General features: G+C 38.9%; 1 protein-coding gene across 1 annotated transcript in view; it reads left to right on the forward strand.

The window, feature by feature from the left end:
* Positions 1 to 3,354: 3,354 nt before the first annotated feature.
* Positions 3,355 to 16,849, forward strand: part of AXDND1 (axonemal dynein light chain domain containing 1) — a 104,821-nt gene continuing 91,326 nt past the window's right edge. The window contains exons 1-3 of the mRNA XM_057508226.1: positions 3,355 to 3,566; positions 4,931 to 5,103; positions 6,026 to 6,129. Coding sequence (XP_057364209.1) covers positions 3,473 to 3,566; positions 4,931 to 5,103; positions 6,026 to 6,129 — 371 coding nt within the window. The 5' untranslated portion in view covers positions 3,355 to 3,472. The remainder of the gene's footprint in view (positions 3,567 to 4,930; positions 5,104 to 6,025; positions 6,130 to 16,849) is intronic.

The following is a 16,849-nucleotide window of genomic DNA, read 5'->3' on the forward strand; positions in this document are numbered from 1 at the left end:
TTTGATGCCACTGGGAGCACTGCTGCCGTGTGGCGATTGTCCTTGATGAGTCCCATGGAGTTTGGGATCCTGTCTGGGCTTAGCAGCATAACGAGATTCATGAATCTAGTTAATAAAACTGGAATAACAATTTTTGAATACACTGTGAGAAATTGCACATGGAGTGGCATACTCAGGTTGACATGAACGTACTCTCTCTGGAAGCCCAGCTTACTATAGGATAATGTGGATAAAATGAGAGTTCCTGTGGCTAGGATTCTCACCTGGCCCTGGTTAACTAGCTCACTGCACACTTGTGGGCAACACGTGGCTGTTGACTCTATATAAAGAGCCCTGCTCAGTGCTCTGGGCACGACATGGTGGCACGGCTACAGGAGAGCAGAGCAGAGGCTGGAGTGGTGGCAGCGCCGAGGACAGGCCCAGAGAACGGCTGTGCGGGACGGCTGTGCAGATGGGCCCAGAGGCCGAGACCGACTTGCTGCAGGCTGACTCGCTCTGAGTGAATGGGATTCTAGTGACTGACCTGCCACCTCAAAATAAAGTTGGGTATAACCTTTCACCCCAAGAACGTTTTGCTGTCAATTTCTTTGGTCACATTGAATCCATAGCGAACTTGCCTGGGGCTGAAACCCATTGGCAAGACAGATGTGAAAGGTGAATTTATTCTAGACTGCTTCAGTATCATGTTCCAGATGCTGTGCTGTCCACTGAAGCTACATTTGTGGACAAGACAAAAATGTTTCTCCCTACAGCCACAGCCATTTAGAATCAGAAGGAGGGTACTTAGGTGAACTGAATAATGAATTAAAAAGTCTGAGGCATCCTTTCAGTTTTAGGGATGCCCCTTTTGTGTGGGAATAATACTAGAAACTAGGCCCCCATCAATTTTTTGGCTGAGCAATGCCTAGACTTATTTTTCAGTATGTCTTTAAAAAACATTAGTGATGACTTCATTTTTTAGCTATGTTAAATACAAAAACTGGCCTACTTCCCACACAGACTCCTTCCAGGAGCTTTGCATGCTTGTATGTAAGTGCCCACGTTTAATTCCTACCCACGCACAAAAGAGCTGGTAGAAACGAGGTGGATGTAAAAGCACCTTTTTCCCCCAGTTAAGAACATGTTTGGTGATCACACTGACTCCCCTCTGAGATGATCATGTCCACCTGAAGCCCTGGAGGGACTTGATGTTAAGCTGTCACAGAAGTCAGTAATACCAACAAGCACAATTGGCCCTGTGTAAATGATGACTGGCTTGATAACGTTCTAGGTAGAATTATTACCTGCTCATCTTGCACTTTGCTATATAGTGTTTTCCATCAAAGGCCTCAATAATACTTCATTTTAGAGTCCTTGGAATGATTCAAAATTACGAGAAATCTCCCAAGAGAAGCAATTGTATTCTTCAATAGCTGTGGTCTTCCTGTGATGTTCTCATCTGTTGTGCTTAATATGTTTTTACTTTTGCTCAGTAAACAGTATGTACAATTACACCATTGCACAGGTAAGAAAATGAGAAGTAACCTTTGATGTCTTTTTCTTGATCACAGATCCAAATATTTCCCAAATCCTATAGACTTTGCTTTCTATGTATTTCTTATCTCCATTTCTTCTATCAATGCCCTACATATATTTTATTTTAAACTAGGTTACTTTGTTTTTCCAGTACCTAATTATTAAGCCATGCATAAGTCGACGCTGGAGTTTTGGGACCTCCCAAGTTCAGTATCTCGTTAGGGGTTCCAAACTATAATGTTAAGTCACACCAGTGAGGAGGGAGGAAGAAGGCAAGCTGGGAGAAATGGACCTTCCACCTACTTGTACATTGCTTCTTGTCATCTGTTTTGATGGTTGCCAGTCCTTGAGATGAACTATATATATGCTGTGCAAGTGCTGTATGTTGTTTTAATCCTTGGAAAATCTGGAGAAAAATTAGGGTGATGGGAGATAGGGCTAAAGGCTAAACAAAGACATACAAGCTGTTTTGACTAGGAAGAACTAAAAAGGGCCATGTTTGTGTTTTTAGTCTCAACACTGCTCGTATTTGTCGTTGCCTAGTCTGCAAACCAGAAATCAGAAAATGAGCACAGAAGCAACAGAACTGCCCAGATTTTTAGACATGTACTGAAGTGTCAGGCAGTGTGGTACTAAGGAATATAAAGATTAACCAGGAGAAGTTTTCCTGAAATTCAGTTTCTACCCTAGAGACATCTAGACGCTCGGATCCCACCGCCATTATGTGGCGTTAAGGCTCCAACGTAACTCAAAACAGACCCTGGTGACAGTGAGGGGCGGGGTCTCACTCCTCGGAGCGAACGCGTTTATCACATTCTTTTATATGTGAGCACGTTTATTAGCAAGAAGACCCAACGGTTTTACTTGGGTTGACTCCGTCTACAATGCAATCTTCTTCCCTGCAAATGCGATCTTCTCCAGCCAAAAAAAGTCTCGACCCAGGAATGCCTCCGCGTACTCCAGGGAGCGGTGCAGAAGTGTCCAAGGAAGACTTGATCCGGATGCGCAGGACGGGGCCGCCTCTGCAATAAAGCTTCAACTGATAGGAACCCAAGAGTTTTTGATTACCCAATTTCCCCCTGAATCTGGCTTTTAGAAAAATATGCAAAACAGCAAAAACGATGGAAAAAACTGAAGAGATGCTTGCTGAAATGCGACAGCACCTTGCGGCACGAGTCGCGGACTCCGTCCCGGGTGCAGAGGGGGGACCCGCCAGCGCTACCGCCTGCGCACTGGTGCCGGCCCGCGGGGACGGCGGGATCGAGACGTTTCCGGACTCAGTGAGACCGGCCCGATCGAACAGTGTTCTCTTGCTGCTGAGTCTAGGCTGTGACTTCAGACAGGTCGAGTCCCCGAGAGATCGTTGGGATTCGTAGCTGTCGCCCTCCTCCGGCGGCGCGCCGAGGGCAGCCCCTGGTGGGGGTTGCTAAAGCTCGGGGTCCTGGGTTTCCATGACGACCCTGGCGTGCCAGGAAGCGGCGAAGAGGCAAGACATCTGGCGGGAAACACAATCTACGGGTATGGGCAGCAAGTATCCGTCTCCCGTCATTTCTAATGCTAAAACGGTGTCAAATCTGCCCCAGCCCTGAGTCCGTGGAGCTTGTGAGCCCGAGGGCGCTGCTTGGGGGGAAACGGGGGACTCGAGTCCACCTGTTCAGAGCCAGGGGCGCCCTCCAGCCTGTGCGGTCGGTCTGTGGGGTGGCCCGGACCCTGACCCAGCCGCAGGCTTCGTAGTCGCGTCAGATGACCTGGGAACACAGGGCTCCCCAAAGAAGGAAGACCTGTGCGAGATGAATCGTAAACTGATCTTAACTTAAGCGTTGAACAGATCTCATTTCTTTGTCTGAAGGACAGTGTGGCAGCCCTGCCAATCCCAACCCGCTGCTGATTTGTTTCTAGGTTAGCTTTTTGGAGGGGTACTTCAAACTACTAAAGAGAGTAATAGGCATCGTGTATTATGTCTTTCCCGAAAATACCCCCTACGTCGCTGAACTCCACGCCTACACCTGAGGGCAAAAAATCAAAAGTCTCCGCATCCAAAGAAGAGACAGGTAAAGTTCTTCAAAGATCCCAGACACATAATAAGAACGGACATAGACGGAAATCACAATTTGTTCACCGCGTTCCTTAATGTGAGATTTCAGAATACCTAAATCAGCTTCGTTTTTCCTATACACTTAAGATTTCTATAAAATCAAAAGCCAGTCCCTTTATAGTATTTTTTAGTGAGAGTCCTACTTCACTACCTAAGGACTGTGTTTGTAACTTTTTTCAAATGTTGATGAATTGTGTATTGTTTGAAATTCAACCTATTATAAAAACCAATAGTTGTATGAAACACTACTTGTTGGGCACATGATCTCTGACTTTAAGGAAACAGTTTGTATCATGTGTTGGTAATTACTCTAAATGAAACTAATTCTTTAAGATTTTTATTTCATATACAAATAAGTACAGATTTGTACTAGAATAAAAATCTACTAGACTCATCCTTATCCTCATTATGCTAAAGCTGCTTTCAACCACCTTCATCTTGTTTTTAGGGGAGTTTGTGCTAAAGCCCCATCCCAACTTCTTTTCCCCCCTATTTCCTCTGATATTACCATTCCATCCCAGACTTCCAAGAAATAGAGATTTGGTGATGTGAACTTCAGAGTTTTGATGGTGATCAAAGCATGATACCTCCTCACATGATACCTTTAGCATAAACCTTAGGGTGTGAGGGGCATAGGTTAGAAGAGGTCTTTAAGAGTGACAACCCAGCTCTCCCGACTGACTTCACGGGAGACCTTTTCCTGTAGTAGCCCTACTTCCTACTATATAACTCCTCTGCCCTACTCAGGCCGAGTAGAACACTCTTTGTACTTTCCTTACTCTGCCACTTTGCTCAAATTCCATTCTCTTCATGTCCAACAATCTCAGTTCTACTTCTACTGTTAAGCCCAGCTCAGATCCCTTCCACTCTATAAAGGCCCCAATTTAATGCAGTTATTCTCACTTTTGAATTTATGTAGGAAAAAACTACTAAGTAATTCGACAGTTTGGGAAAGGAGATTTCTTTTGTCATTTTCACATCAAAGGGAAAATAGATGTTCTGGTCATCTTAAGGCTATCCCATTTAAATGGAAAGACTGAAGTGAGTTTAATTTTCAACTTTGAATTTAGAGTAATGGAGGTCCATCTTTGTACTACCTGAATTTTTGAACCCATGTCTGATGTAAATGTGAGTAGGGCAGGCAATATGAGTTTCTTTTCCTGACTAGAGAATATTATTTTAAATATTATTACTATTGTCAATCAGAAGCAGTGTTTCCTCTATTAGATACATACAGATGGGGTTGATTCCCAAACTGGCAATCTCCTACTAACTGTCCAAAAAACTATAGTAAGTGTTGCTTTCCCATTACTTTCTTAGGTCTTCCTGAGCTAAGGGAGAAAAAAAATATGGTGGATCATTCCAAATCCCTTCCTACTTCCCTTCAGAATGAATTTATCCCTAAAGAAGTTTTTCTTTCTTTGAGCTGTGCAGCCAATGCTGGTCCTTGTCCTGAAAATTTACTGCCTCCCAAGAAAATTAAAACCCCAAAGGTTGGTATATACATATATGAAGGACTTGGGAACATTTATCTTTTTGGTATCCAGTTCATTAAATGTTTATTGAGCATATGTTACTGTTTTCATTTTGCTTTTCTTCAGTTCAAGTATAACTGACATAATATTACATTAGTGTAAGGTGTACAACATGGGGATTTGACAATTATATACATTATGAAAGAGCATATGTTACTGTAAAAAAAAAATTCAGTTAAGTAAATCTGAAGATCTAATTGGCTTTACTCAGTGATTCATGAATTAGGCAGCATCTCGTCTAGCAAGCAGAAAGGAGCTCCAAGAAGCTAAACTAAATGGAAGGCTTTTATAGGCAGAAGGGGCCTATAACAAGGACATCATAAAGCAAAAAAAGGATTATTTCAGTCAAGGTTCCCTTCCTTTGGGGCAAGGATAGGGATCCGTCATACAGATTATCTCACTAGTGCTGTCAGGAAATTTCAGACTGATTGTTTTAAAATTTTATTCTTGGGAGAGGCCAAAACCAGTTAGGTTAGGTATTAAGTCTTGGTTTGCTGGGGCTTAGCAGAAGTGACTTCATTTGGAGCCTGTTTCTTTTTTAACAAATATTCCAGATTGTCTTTTAAAAATCTTAAAATTAATTTCCTAGGTTGAAAACTAAATCCTGTGCATGAATATTTCTGAGGAAATATTCAAGTATTATTTCCATTGATTTGTTCTTATGTGTTTTACTTAAATGATCACTACTACTCTTACTCTTGATATTTTTCTTTTGCTACTGAATTGTTCTACTGACAGTCTTTATCCATAGTATTGAATAAGAATTCTTTCTTTTTCCCATAGTGTAAATGCCATTAATGTAAATACGCAAAACAACGAACCGATTTCATTTGACTAGAGCGCCCTCTGCTGTGTATTTATGATTTTGCTTTTTCCCCAGGGAACTCTTCCACGCCTTGTTGACCATGTCTGGCATCACCCTGTTCGAAGGAGTAAGTTCAAATACCTGATTGACCATCCTGTTTCCCTAACAGGAGCTGGAAGGTAAAGAAGGAAGGTAGTGGGGCAGATGCAAATGAATAGAGAGTCATTTTCTCATTCCGTATGATTTCTTTTGGGAGGGGCAGGATTGGAAAAAAAAATCATAAAATCAAAAGTTTTAAAGCTTGTAATATCTTTGATTAATCATGTTAAAAAATAAAATTCGACTTTTTTGTTGAAATTTAAAGATCGAATTATCTTTTTTAAAGTGATTCATGAACTAGGGGGCACCTCACCTAGAAGGGAGATACTCCAAGGAATTGTTCAAAATGAAGAGTTTTTATGGGAAGTAGGTGGTGCAAGAAGTTACTAGTAAAAGAAAATAAAGGATTGTTTCAAGGCCAAGTCAGCCTCCCTTAGGGGGAAGAGCAAGAAGCCTTATTATGCAAATGATCTCATCTTCCTTTGGAGAATGGACAGGATCCAGTGACAGTCCTTCATTGGTGCTCTGACAAGAAAATTCCCAATTGACTGTTGAAAGTTCACATTCCTGGAATAGGCTGAAACTGTAATTAAGTCGTGGTTTGAGGGCAGGGTAAGCAAATCACTCCATTTGGGCTTGTTTGTTTGTTTTTAACAATCAAAATACAATCTGATGAGGGTACAGTACCACAGTTTTGTGTATTAGTAGATTGGCAATAGGTGCTTGCTCTGCTTGCTTAGGGTTTAAGTTTGCTTTTTGCATGCTTTTGTGTACTTGCTCCCTTATTCTCCTATTGCTTGTTGTACCCTACTAAAGGGAGGGACAAGATCAGACAGGAAGAATGCCTCTAGTGCCTCTCTTATTTGTATATCTGAGAAGAGCTAGGTAACATAGCTTCATGAGATAGAAAACCTTGATAAACAAGTATTCAATCCTTGGTTTTCCACAAAGTGAACCTTTAACTTTTACACCATGTCAGATTAAATCAGCAAATACTATTTGTTGTTTTTAGATCATTCCTATAAATATTCTAGATGTCAACACTTTCCATTAGAAGACCGTGACCTGCTCATCTTCTATGTATAGTCCATTTATCAGTTTCTTTCCTCCCAGCCCCTTACTGAAATATGACTTCATCTGAAAGAAATGTTTACACTTATTAATACTTGGGTAGGTTAGTCTTTCTGAGTTCCATTTTTGCATTTGTAAAAAAGGTAATAATAGACTTGCTCTATTTTGTGTACCTGCCAGGGATATTGTAAACCACAGATGAGATAATGGATGCAAGAGCACCTGTAAAACTCTATAAGTTCCTTAAATATAAGTTGTTATTCACTATGTCTCACTGCTAGAAAAAGTGGCAGAAATTTGGGCTATTGACTTTTGTGTCCTGGGCTTTAGGGTCATAAAGTGTCTGTACTTTATTTTATACCTTCAGATCATGGTATAATAGTAAAAGTACTTATAAAATGTTTGAAGTACTTTGAAAAAATTATTAGCTATATCTGAAGGTGGCAGGAAATTGAAAGTTTTAAAGTCAAATGACTTCTGACTTGGAATTTTTTAAAGTGTGAAAATTTGAGGAACAAAATAGCAGCAGACTCACAGAACCCAAGAATGGACTAACAGTTACCAAAGGGAAAGGAACTGGGGAAGATGGGTGGAAAGGGAGGGATAAGGGGATTAAGGGGCATTATGATTAGCATACATAATGTGGGGGTGGGGCCCCAGAAGAAAGTATAGCACAGAGAAGACAAGTAGTGACTCTATAGCATCCTACTATGCTGATGGACAGTGACTGCAGTGGGATGTGGGGGGGACTTGATAATAGGGGGAATGTAGTAACCATGATGTTGCTCATGTGAAACCTGAGCATAAGGTTGTACATCAGTGACACTTTAATTAAAAAAAAATGTGAAAATCTGAATTGTGGTAGACAGGATAATGGCCTCCCTGCAAAATGCTGTCACCTTAATTCTCAGAACCTGCAAATACATGCCTTACATGGCAGAAGGGACTTTGCAGATGAGATGAAGGTCCAGGACCTTGAGATGAAGGTTAAGGACCTTGAGATGGAGAGTTTTTTCTGGATCATCAGCATGGGGATACCTAATCACCTGAGTCTTTAAAAGAAGAAAATCAAATGGGGTCAGAGAGATGAGACAGAAGGAGAACAGATTCAAAGTGTGAGAGATATCAGATTCAACCTGCCTTTGCTGCCTTTGAAGATGGAGGAAGCTAAGAACTGTCATTGGCCACTAGAAGCTGGGAATGGCCTTCAGCCGACAACCATCAAGGAAACAGGGATCTCAATCCTAGAACCTCAAGGAACTGAGTTCTGTTAACAACTCTAATGGGCACAGAAATGGACCCTTCTGTGGAGGTTCCAGAAAGGAACACGGCCTTGTCAACACCTAGATTTTACCCCATGAGACCTCTGTTGGGCTTCTGAACTTCAGAACTATAAGATAATAAACTTGTGTGGGGATTTGTTATGGCACCAGTAAAAAAAATTAATACACATATGCACAATTAATAGCATTCATAAAAGGTAACTTGTCTAGCAACTTAAATGCTTGAGCACAACAGTAAAATACAAAGCAACCAAGCAAATAGCCTGTGTCATATTTTTCAGTGACTCTATCAGTGCAGAAAATAAAACACTCCAGATATTTTAAGCAGGAAATTGAATATTTACAAAATTGTTGGAAGGCTGAATTACCAGGTGTGAAACAATGCTTTTGAGACTAATTCCCAAAATTATTGGGAATTAATCCCAGGATGGAATTAACCCCTTGTGGAGGCTACTGCCTCCAAATTTGCCACAAGAGTTCAAGAGTATGCCCCCCTAAATCAACAGTTGTCTAGGGAAGATGAAAATGCCTACTAAGTGCTTGAAAAGATGCTTTTCCTTACCATAAGGGGAGGCAAATCAGGCACTGAAAAAACATTTCACACCCACTAGGATGGCCATAATCCAAAAGCTGACAGTAGCATGTGTTTTTAAGGCTACAGAGAAATTGGAAGTGTCACATATTGATAGTGGGAATGTAAAACGATGCAGTCTCTTTGGAAGAGTTTGGCAGTTCCTCAGAAATTTAACATTGAGTTACCTTTGACCCAGTAATTTCCACCCCTAGGTATATGTACCCAAGAGAACTGGAAATACCTGTCTGCACAAAACCTTTTACCTGAATGTTCATGGCAGCATTATTCCTAGAGCCAAAGAAGTGGAAACAGCCCAACTGTCCATCCGCTGATAAAAAGTAAACAAAATGGTGGGAGAAAAGGGAGGGCTGTACAACACAGAGAAGGCAAGTAGTGATTCTACAACATTTTGCTACGCTGATGGACAGTGACTGTAAAGGGGTTTATAGCGTGGACCTGGTATAGGGGAGAGCCTAGTAAACATAATATTCATCATGTAAGTGTAGATTAGTGATACCAAAAAAAAAAAAAAGGGCAGTTCCTGTGTGGTAACCTCCAATGAGTTCTACACAAGGGTATAAAGGGCATATAAAAGTGTAGGCAAAGGGTCTGTTTGTGTTTATACAGAGGATCAAAGCCTAATTGGGCTACCCCGAAAATGAACTAAGATACGATATGAAAAAGAACTTCCAACATCAGCACTCTCTGGAAGACTCATGCCAGAAGATGGTCATCAAAATACCCCAACAAAGATCCACGCACTGCTACAGCTGTAGATGCACTCATCCCACCAGTTCCTGGACTTGCCATGGGAATGAGGAAGGAGATATCTAAGCTGGCCTGTGCATACAGTAAAACAACAAATTTGACTGGATCTATACTGTTGGAACTCAACCAAGAATTAGGAGAAGTGCAAATTGTAGCGCTCCAAACTCTTACAACTACAGACTATTTACTGTTAAAAGAACATAAGGGATGTGAACAGTCCCCAGGAATGGGTTGTTTTAATTTGTCTGATTTCTCTCAGACTGTTCAAGTTCAGTTGGACAATATCCACCATATCATAGATAAGTTTTCACAAATGCCTAAGGTGCCTAACTGGTTTTCTTGGTTTCACTGGAGATGGCTGGTAATTACAGGTATGCTTTGGTTATGTAACTATACTCCTATTATGTTAATGTGTGTGCGCAATTTAAGTAGTAGCTTAAAACCTATACATGCTGAAGTTACTCTACAAGAAGATATGTCAAAGAAATAATCAATCTTCCCATGTTTTCTGCCGCCTGCTACTTCTATAGCTTTTCTTCTTCCTTCCTAATTACAACCCTTAAATAGAATTCGTGCCTCATATCAAATTTACCGAGTATCATAATTCTTCCAAGTGGTAAAGACACCTCAAGACAAATGCTGGGCATAGAAGCCACAGGGCATAAATATGCAAAGAAATAAAAAGCTAACCATTTCAAACAATAAGGCTTCTCTCTCACTTACCAACTTTACATTTCCCTGTATGGCCCCGGAAGATGACTGGTTAGCCAGAGACGGGTAAGATTCCTCAAGGGAGGAACAACCTAAGACAGGCACAGTCGCAGGGGGGTCATCAGGTGAGAAATTGGGGATCAACAGAGGTGAGGCTTAGAACCTCAACCCCCCTGTTCTGAGAGAAATCTTCTGCATCCGTGAATATTTTATTGCCCTTGTCTAGCTTGGATTAACACATAGTCTACAGGCAGACACCTGATCATCTACATTTGCCCTCTTACAACACTAAACTATGTTTTCTACCTTTATCTTGTATCTACCTACCACTTCAGCATTTTATTAAAAATAATAATAATAAAGAGAGAAATGTGGTATCCACATATAAATCAAGTATAAAAATCAAATGAGTATTCATATTTGAACTGTTTATAGTTCATAATGCATGAGCAAAACCAAAAGTTTCTGTGATGACTGCCCTTGTACTGTTCACCATATAAGAACTTATTCACTATGTAAGAATTTGTTCTCCATGTAAGAATTTGTTTGTTATGCCTCAGAAGATTGGAGACTGATGAAAATTAGGCTTGGGGTGGATTAATGATTGTGCATTGAGCATTGACTCCCCTATACAGAATTTTATTGTTGTTAACAACCATTTGATCAATAAATATGAGAGATGCCCTCACAAACAAACAAACAAAAAAAGTACATGCTTCCAATGGTAAAATAATAAGTAACCGGGATGTAATGAATATTGTCAAGATATTGTAGCAGCTTGGTATGGTGATAGCTGGTGCCTGGAATTGTCGTGTGTATAGATGTTGAATCACTGTGTTGTACGCCTGCAACTAATGTAATGTAATACTGTGTGTCAACTACCCTTCAATAAAAAATAATTATCTACAAAAAAAAAAAAAGAAAAGTAAACAAAATGCAGTACACAATGGAAGAGTATTCATGCATAAAGAGCAGTGAAGTACTGATACATGCTACGGCGTTGATGAGCTTTGAAATCATTATGTTAACTGTTAAGAAGCCATTCAGAAAAGGACACATATTGTATATTTCTACTTATATGAAATATCCACAATGGCAAATCCAGAGACAAAAGGTAGACTAGTGGTTGTCAGGGCATGGGTGGAGATGAGAATGGGGGATTACTGCTAATGGATAAGGAGTTTCTTTTTGAGGTGATGAAAATATCCTGGAATCAGATACTGTGATGGTCTGTACAACTTTGTGAGTAGACTAAAATGTTGTATATTATAAATATAGTAAAAACTTGTAAATATGCTAAAAACTTGTAAATTGTACTCTTTAAAAAGGTGAAATTATGGTATGTGAATTATTTTGCAATAAAAAATACCTCCTTAACTGTGATCTGAGGATCAGGAAACTGAAGTCAAGGAGCTGTCACTGCTTCTGCTGTTACTGCACCGCCTCTCTGGACTGGGTGGCTGGAGGGTCGATTCTGGAATGTGGCTTCAGGAAAAGCTGTTTTCCATGATGTTGCTGGCTGGGTCACCTAAACCATGGCAGAAAATGGCTTCTGCCTCACTTCTACCTCCAAAATTTTGCAAAAGTGCATCAACTTCTGGAATGTAGTTCACACGCAGAACCATAGCTGCAAGGGCATTTGGGAAAGCACTTTTCCAACCTCTCCAATCCAAAGAGGGTAGGTATCTAGTACACAACAAGCCCTACTATTCCCATACTCTGCTAGGTTTCAGAAATAACCCAACAGTCCTCAAGAAGTTCCTAGCTTCACAAGTCATTAGATGAATTATCAAAAAGATTATATCATGTTCATATATTTCTATTTAGAAAGTTGCGAAGTTGCAGACTCACAGACTCCCAAGAAGGGACTAGCGGTTACCAAAGGGCAAGGGGGTAAGAAGAGTGGGTGGTGAGGGAGGGAGGGAGAAGGGGATTAAGGGGCATTATGATTAACACACACATAATGTAGGGGGGTTATGGGGAAGGCAGTATAGCACAGAGAAGACAAGTAGTGACTCTACAGCATTTTACTATGCTGATGGACAGTGACTGCAATGGAGTGTGTGTGGGGACTTGATAATATGGATGAATGTAGTAACCACAGTGTTACTCATGTGAAATCTTCATAAGATTGTGTATCAACGATACCCTAATAATAATTTTTAAAAAGCTGCAAACGTTTAAATACATTTTAGAAGACTTCATGTTGCTTAAAAAGCATCACTCAGTTTTTTTGAAAATCAGTATCTCCGAAATACCTCATTCACTGAACAACTTTAAAATAGAAGACATGCTTTAATTTATGCACATAACTCAATTGGTGGTGATTTGGAGAAAAATTTGAAGTATGAACTCAGTTTGATAATCTGGGGGCTGAAGAATGGGATGAGCACTTACAGTCTAATAAAATCTTTTTTATGTAATGGCTAAGAGTCAAAGTCTTTTTTTCTTTTAAGTAAAAATAGATTTTCCAGAGGAATGAAAGCAGGTGATTTACCACATGAGTTTTATGAGAAATGAAACACATCCCTTATTATTTTATTTATTTGTTTTCTACTAATTTTTCCACCTTCACCTCTTTCACCCATTCCCCTACTTTCCTCCCCTATGGCAACCACAAGTCTTCTCTGTGAGTCTGTTTCTGTTTTGATGTTCATTTTTAAAAAATTCCATGTAGAAGAGAAATCATATGGTATTTGTCTTTATCTGACTGACTTATTTCACTTAAATATTGCCCTCTAGGTCTGTCCACATTGTTGCAAATGGCAAGATTTCATTCTTTTTTTATGAATAATATTTCACTGTATGTATGTACCACATTAAAAAAATTCATCTATTGATGGACATTTAAGTTGTTTCCATATTTTGGCTGTTGTAAATAATGTTGTAGTAAACAGAGGGGTGCACATATCTTTCCGAATTAATGATTTTGTTTTCTTAGGGTATATTCCCAGAAGTGGAATTGCTGGGTCATATAGTATTTCAATTTTTAGTTTTTTGAAACCTCCATACTGCCTTCCATAGTGACTACACCAGTTTACAATCCCACTAACAGTACATGAGGGTCTGCTTTTCTCCATATCCTTGCCAACACTTGTTATTTCTTGTTTTGTTGATATTTGTTGATATTCTTGATTGGTATGAGATAAAATTGTGTTTCTGATTTGCATTTCCCTGATGATTAGTGCTATGGAGCATCTTTTCATGTGTCTGTTGGCCATCTATGTCTTTTATGGCAAAAATATCTATTCGAGTCTTCTCCCCATTTTTTAGTTGGATTATTTGTTTTTTCATTGTTGAGTTGTATGAGTTCTTTGTCTGTTTTTTATATTAGCCCCTTATTGGATATATCATTTGCAAATATCTCCTTCCATACAGTAAGTTGCCTCTTCATTTTGATGATGGTTTCTTTCGCTGTGCAGAAGCTTTTTAGTTTGGTGTAGTCCCACTTGTTTATTTTTGCTTTTGTTTCCCTTGTCTGGAGAGACATATCCAGGAAAAAAATAACTAATGCCAACATTCAAGAGTATACTGTATTTTCTTACAGGAGTTTTATGGTTTCAGGTTTTATATTTAAATCTTTTGTCGATTTTGAGTTTATTTTTGTGTATGGTATAATAACAGTATCCAGTTTCATTCTTTTGCATGTAGTTGTCTAGTTTTCCCAACACCATTTATTGAAGAGATTGTCTTTGCCCATTCTTGCCTCCTTTGTCATAGATTAACTGAACTTATAAGGATAGGTTTATTTCTGGGCTCTCTATTCTGTTCCATTGATTTATAGGTCTGGTCTTGTGCCAGTACCATACTGTTTTGATAACTGCAGCTTTGTAGTATAGTTTGAAACCAAGGAGTATGGTACCCTCAGCTTTGTTCTTCTTTCTTAAGATCACTTTGGCTATCTGGGGTCTTTTATGGTTCCATACAAATTTTAGGATTATTTGCCCTAATTCTGTGAAAAATGCCATTAGTAGTTTGACAGGGATTGCATTGAATCTATAGATTGCTTTGGGTAGTAAGGTCATTTATCAATGAAAAATTGTGTGTTTTTTTAAATGTTTATTTGGAAAATAAAACATTATTTCCTCTAAAAATAAAGATACCCAATAAGTCATTAATAGAAATATAAAAGGCTCCTAAAATTCCTTTGGGAAAATTTGAATGACAGTTACCAAACCAACATTTCCTTTAGAAAGATGTATGTGGACCTGTTTGTGTGTATATATATATATATATATATATATATATATATATAAGCATTTACTGTTTTTAGCTAACAAAACTATGTTGGCCAACTTCTCTAGTAGTCATTGATATGATAGAAACTGATGTCTTATGATCCTTATAGCATCCTTTCTTTAAGCAACTTTATTGAGATGTCTTTGACACGTAAAATAGTATATATTTAAAATCTATAACTCGTTTTCATAAATGATGCATTGTAGAAAGATCACTACAATCAAGTTAAATAACTTATTCATCATTTCTACATAGTTACCACTTGTGTGTGTGTGTGTGTTGAGAAGATTAAATTTCAGATATATTCTCTTAGCAGAGTTCAAGTATAGAAAACAGTATTGTTAACTCTCATTACCATGCTGTACATCGACTCTCCGGAACGCATTCATCTTGCATAATTGGAACTTTTTACCTTTTGACTAAAATCTCCTCATTTCCCCTCTCCTCCGCAACTCCCTCATCTCACTTAGAAGTGAGGTCATGCATTTGTCTTTCTCTGTCTAGCTTATTTCACTAACATATTGTTCTCCAGGTTCATCCATGTTGTGATAAATAGCAGGACTTCCTTTTTTAAGGCTGAATAACATTCCATTCTGTATACGCACACACACACAGACATGCCTCAGATTTTCTTCATCCATTCATTCATCAGTGAACATTTAGATTGGCTGTTGTAATGTTGCAGTAAACATGGGAGTGCAGATATTTCTTCAAGATCCAGATTTCATTGCCTTTAGATATAAACTCAGAAGTGGGGTTGCTGAATCATATGGTGGTTCTGTTTTTAATTTTTTTTAGGAACCTACGTACTGTGTTCTCTAATGGTCATACCAGTTAAAATTGGGGAGACAGGGACATCTGAAAATTATGTGCAGTAAGTGACATGATTATAACTGTGCTATAGGGAGATGAATCTGGCAGAAGTATGTAGAATACACTAGAGAGACTTGAGAATCCACATAAAAAGTAATGACTGCTTGGACTTGTGATTGGCATTTGGCAAGAGACAAGAGTACTGACCACTAGAATGATATGAGGGTGATTGTAAAATTAACAAGTGTTAGTAATAAATGGATATTGAGGGCAAAGACTGAGAAGGAATCAGTTATGGATGCTGTGATTTTGATGAGTAGAATGGTGGTGAATATAGGAGGGTAAAAATTAGAACTGGAGGGAGAAATATTCAGTTGCATCTAGAGGTAACAAATGTGATAAAGTGAGTTTTGGTGGCATTGCCAAAGGAGAAAGTGTAGGGAAGAAGGAATGAGGACAGAATATTGTGAAGCATTCCCACTTAGTAGCTAGGAAGTCACAAAGAAGTCCAAGAAGGAGTTAGGATGCAGAACCAGAAGAGTCCAGTAACACAGGATAGAGGAGAGGAGAGCGTTTTTTAAAATAGGTGATCAACCCTGGAAAATATTCCTAGGAGAAAAAAATAACTGAAGAAATAAATAAAATTGAGAAGAATAAAACAATAGAAAGAATCAATGAAAGCAAGAGCTGGTTCTTCGAGAAAATAAACAAAATAGATAAACCCCTAACCAGACTTATCAAGAAAAAAACAGTCTACACACATAAACAGAATCAGAAATGAGAAAGGAAAATCACTACGGACAACATAGAAATACAAAGAATTATTAGAGAATATTATGAAAAATTACATGCTAAAAAACTGGATAACCTAGAAGAAATGGACAACTTTCTAGAAAAATACAACCTTCCAAGGCTGACCAAGGAAGAAACAGAAAATCTAAACAGACCAATTACCAGCAACGAAATTGAACTGGTAATCAAAAACCTACCTAAGAAAAAAACCCCTGGACCAGATGGCTTCACTGCTGAATTTTATCAAACATTTAGTGAAGACCTAATCCCCATTCTATTTAAAGTTTTCCCAAAAAATAGAAGAGGAGGGAATACTTCCAAACTCATTCTATGAGGCTAGCATCACCCTAATACCAAAACCAAGCAAAGACACCACAAAAAAAGAAAATTACAGACCAATATCCCTGATGAACATAGATGCAAAAATACTCAACAAAATATTAGCAAACCGAATTCAAAAATACATCAAAAAGATCATCCATCATGATCAAGTAGGATTAATTCCAGGGATGCAAGAATGGCATAACATTAGAAAATCCATCAACATCA

The sequence above is a fragment of the Manis pentadactyla genome, chromosome 9 (genome assembly GCF_030020395.1).
Source record: "Manis pentadactyla isolate mManPen7 chromosome 9, mManPen7.hap1, whole genome shotgun sequence".
In the NCBI taxonomy this organism is placed as follows: domain Eukaryota; kingdom Metazoa; phylum Chordata; class Mammalia; order Pholidota; family Manidae; genus Manis; species Manis pentadactyla.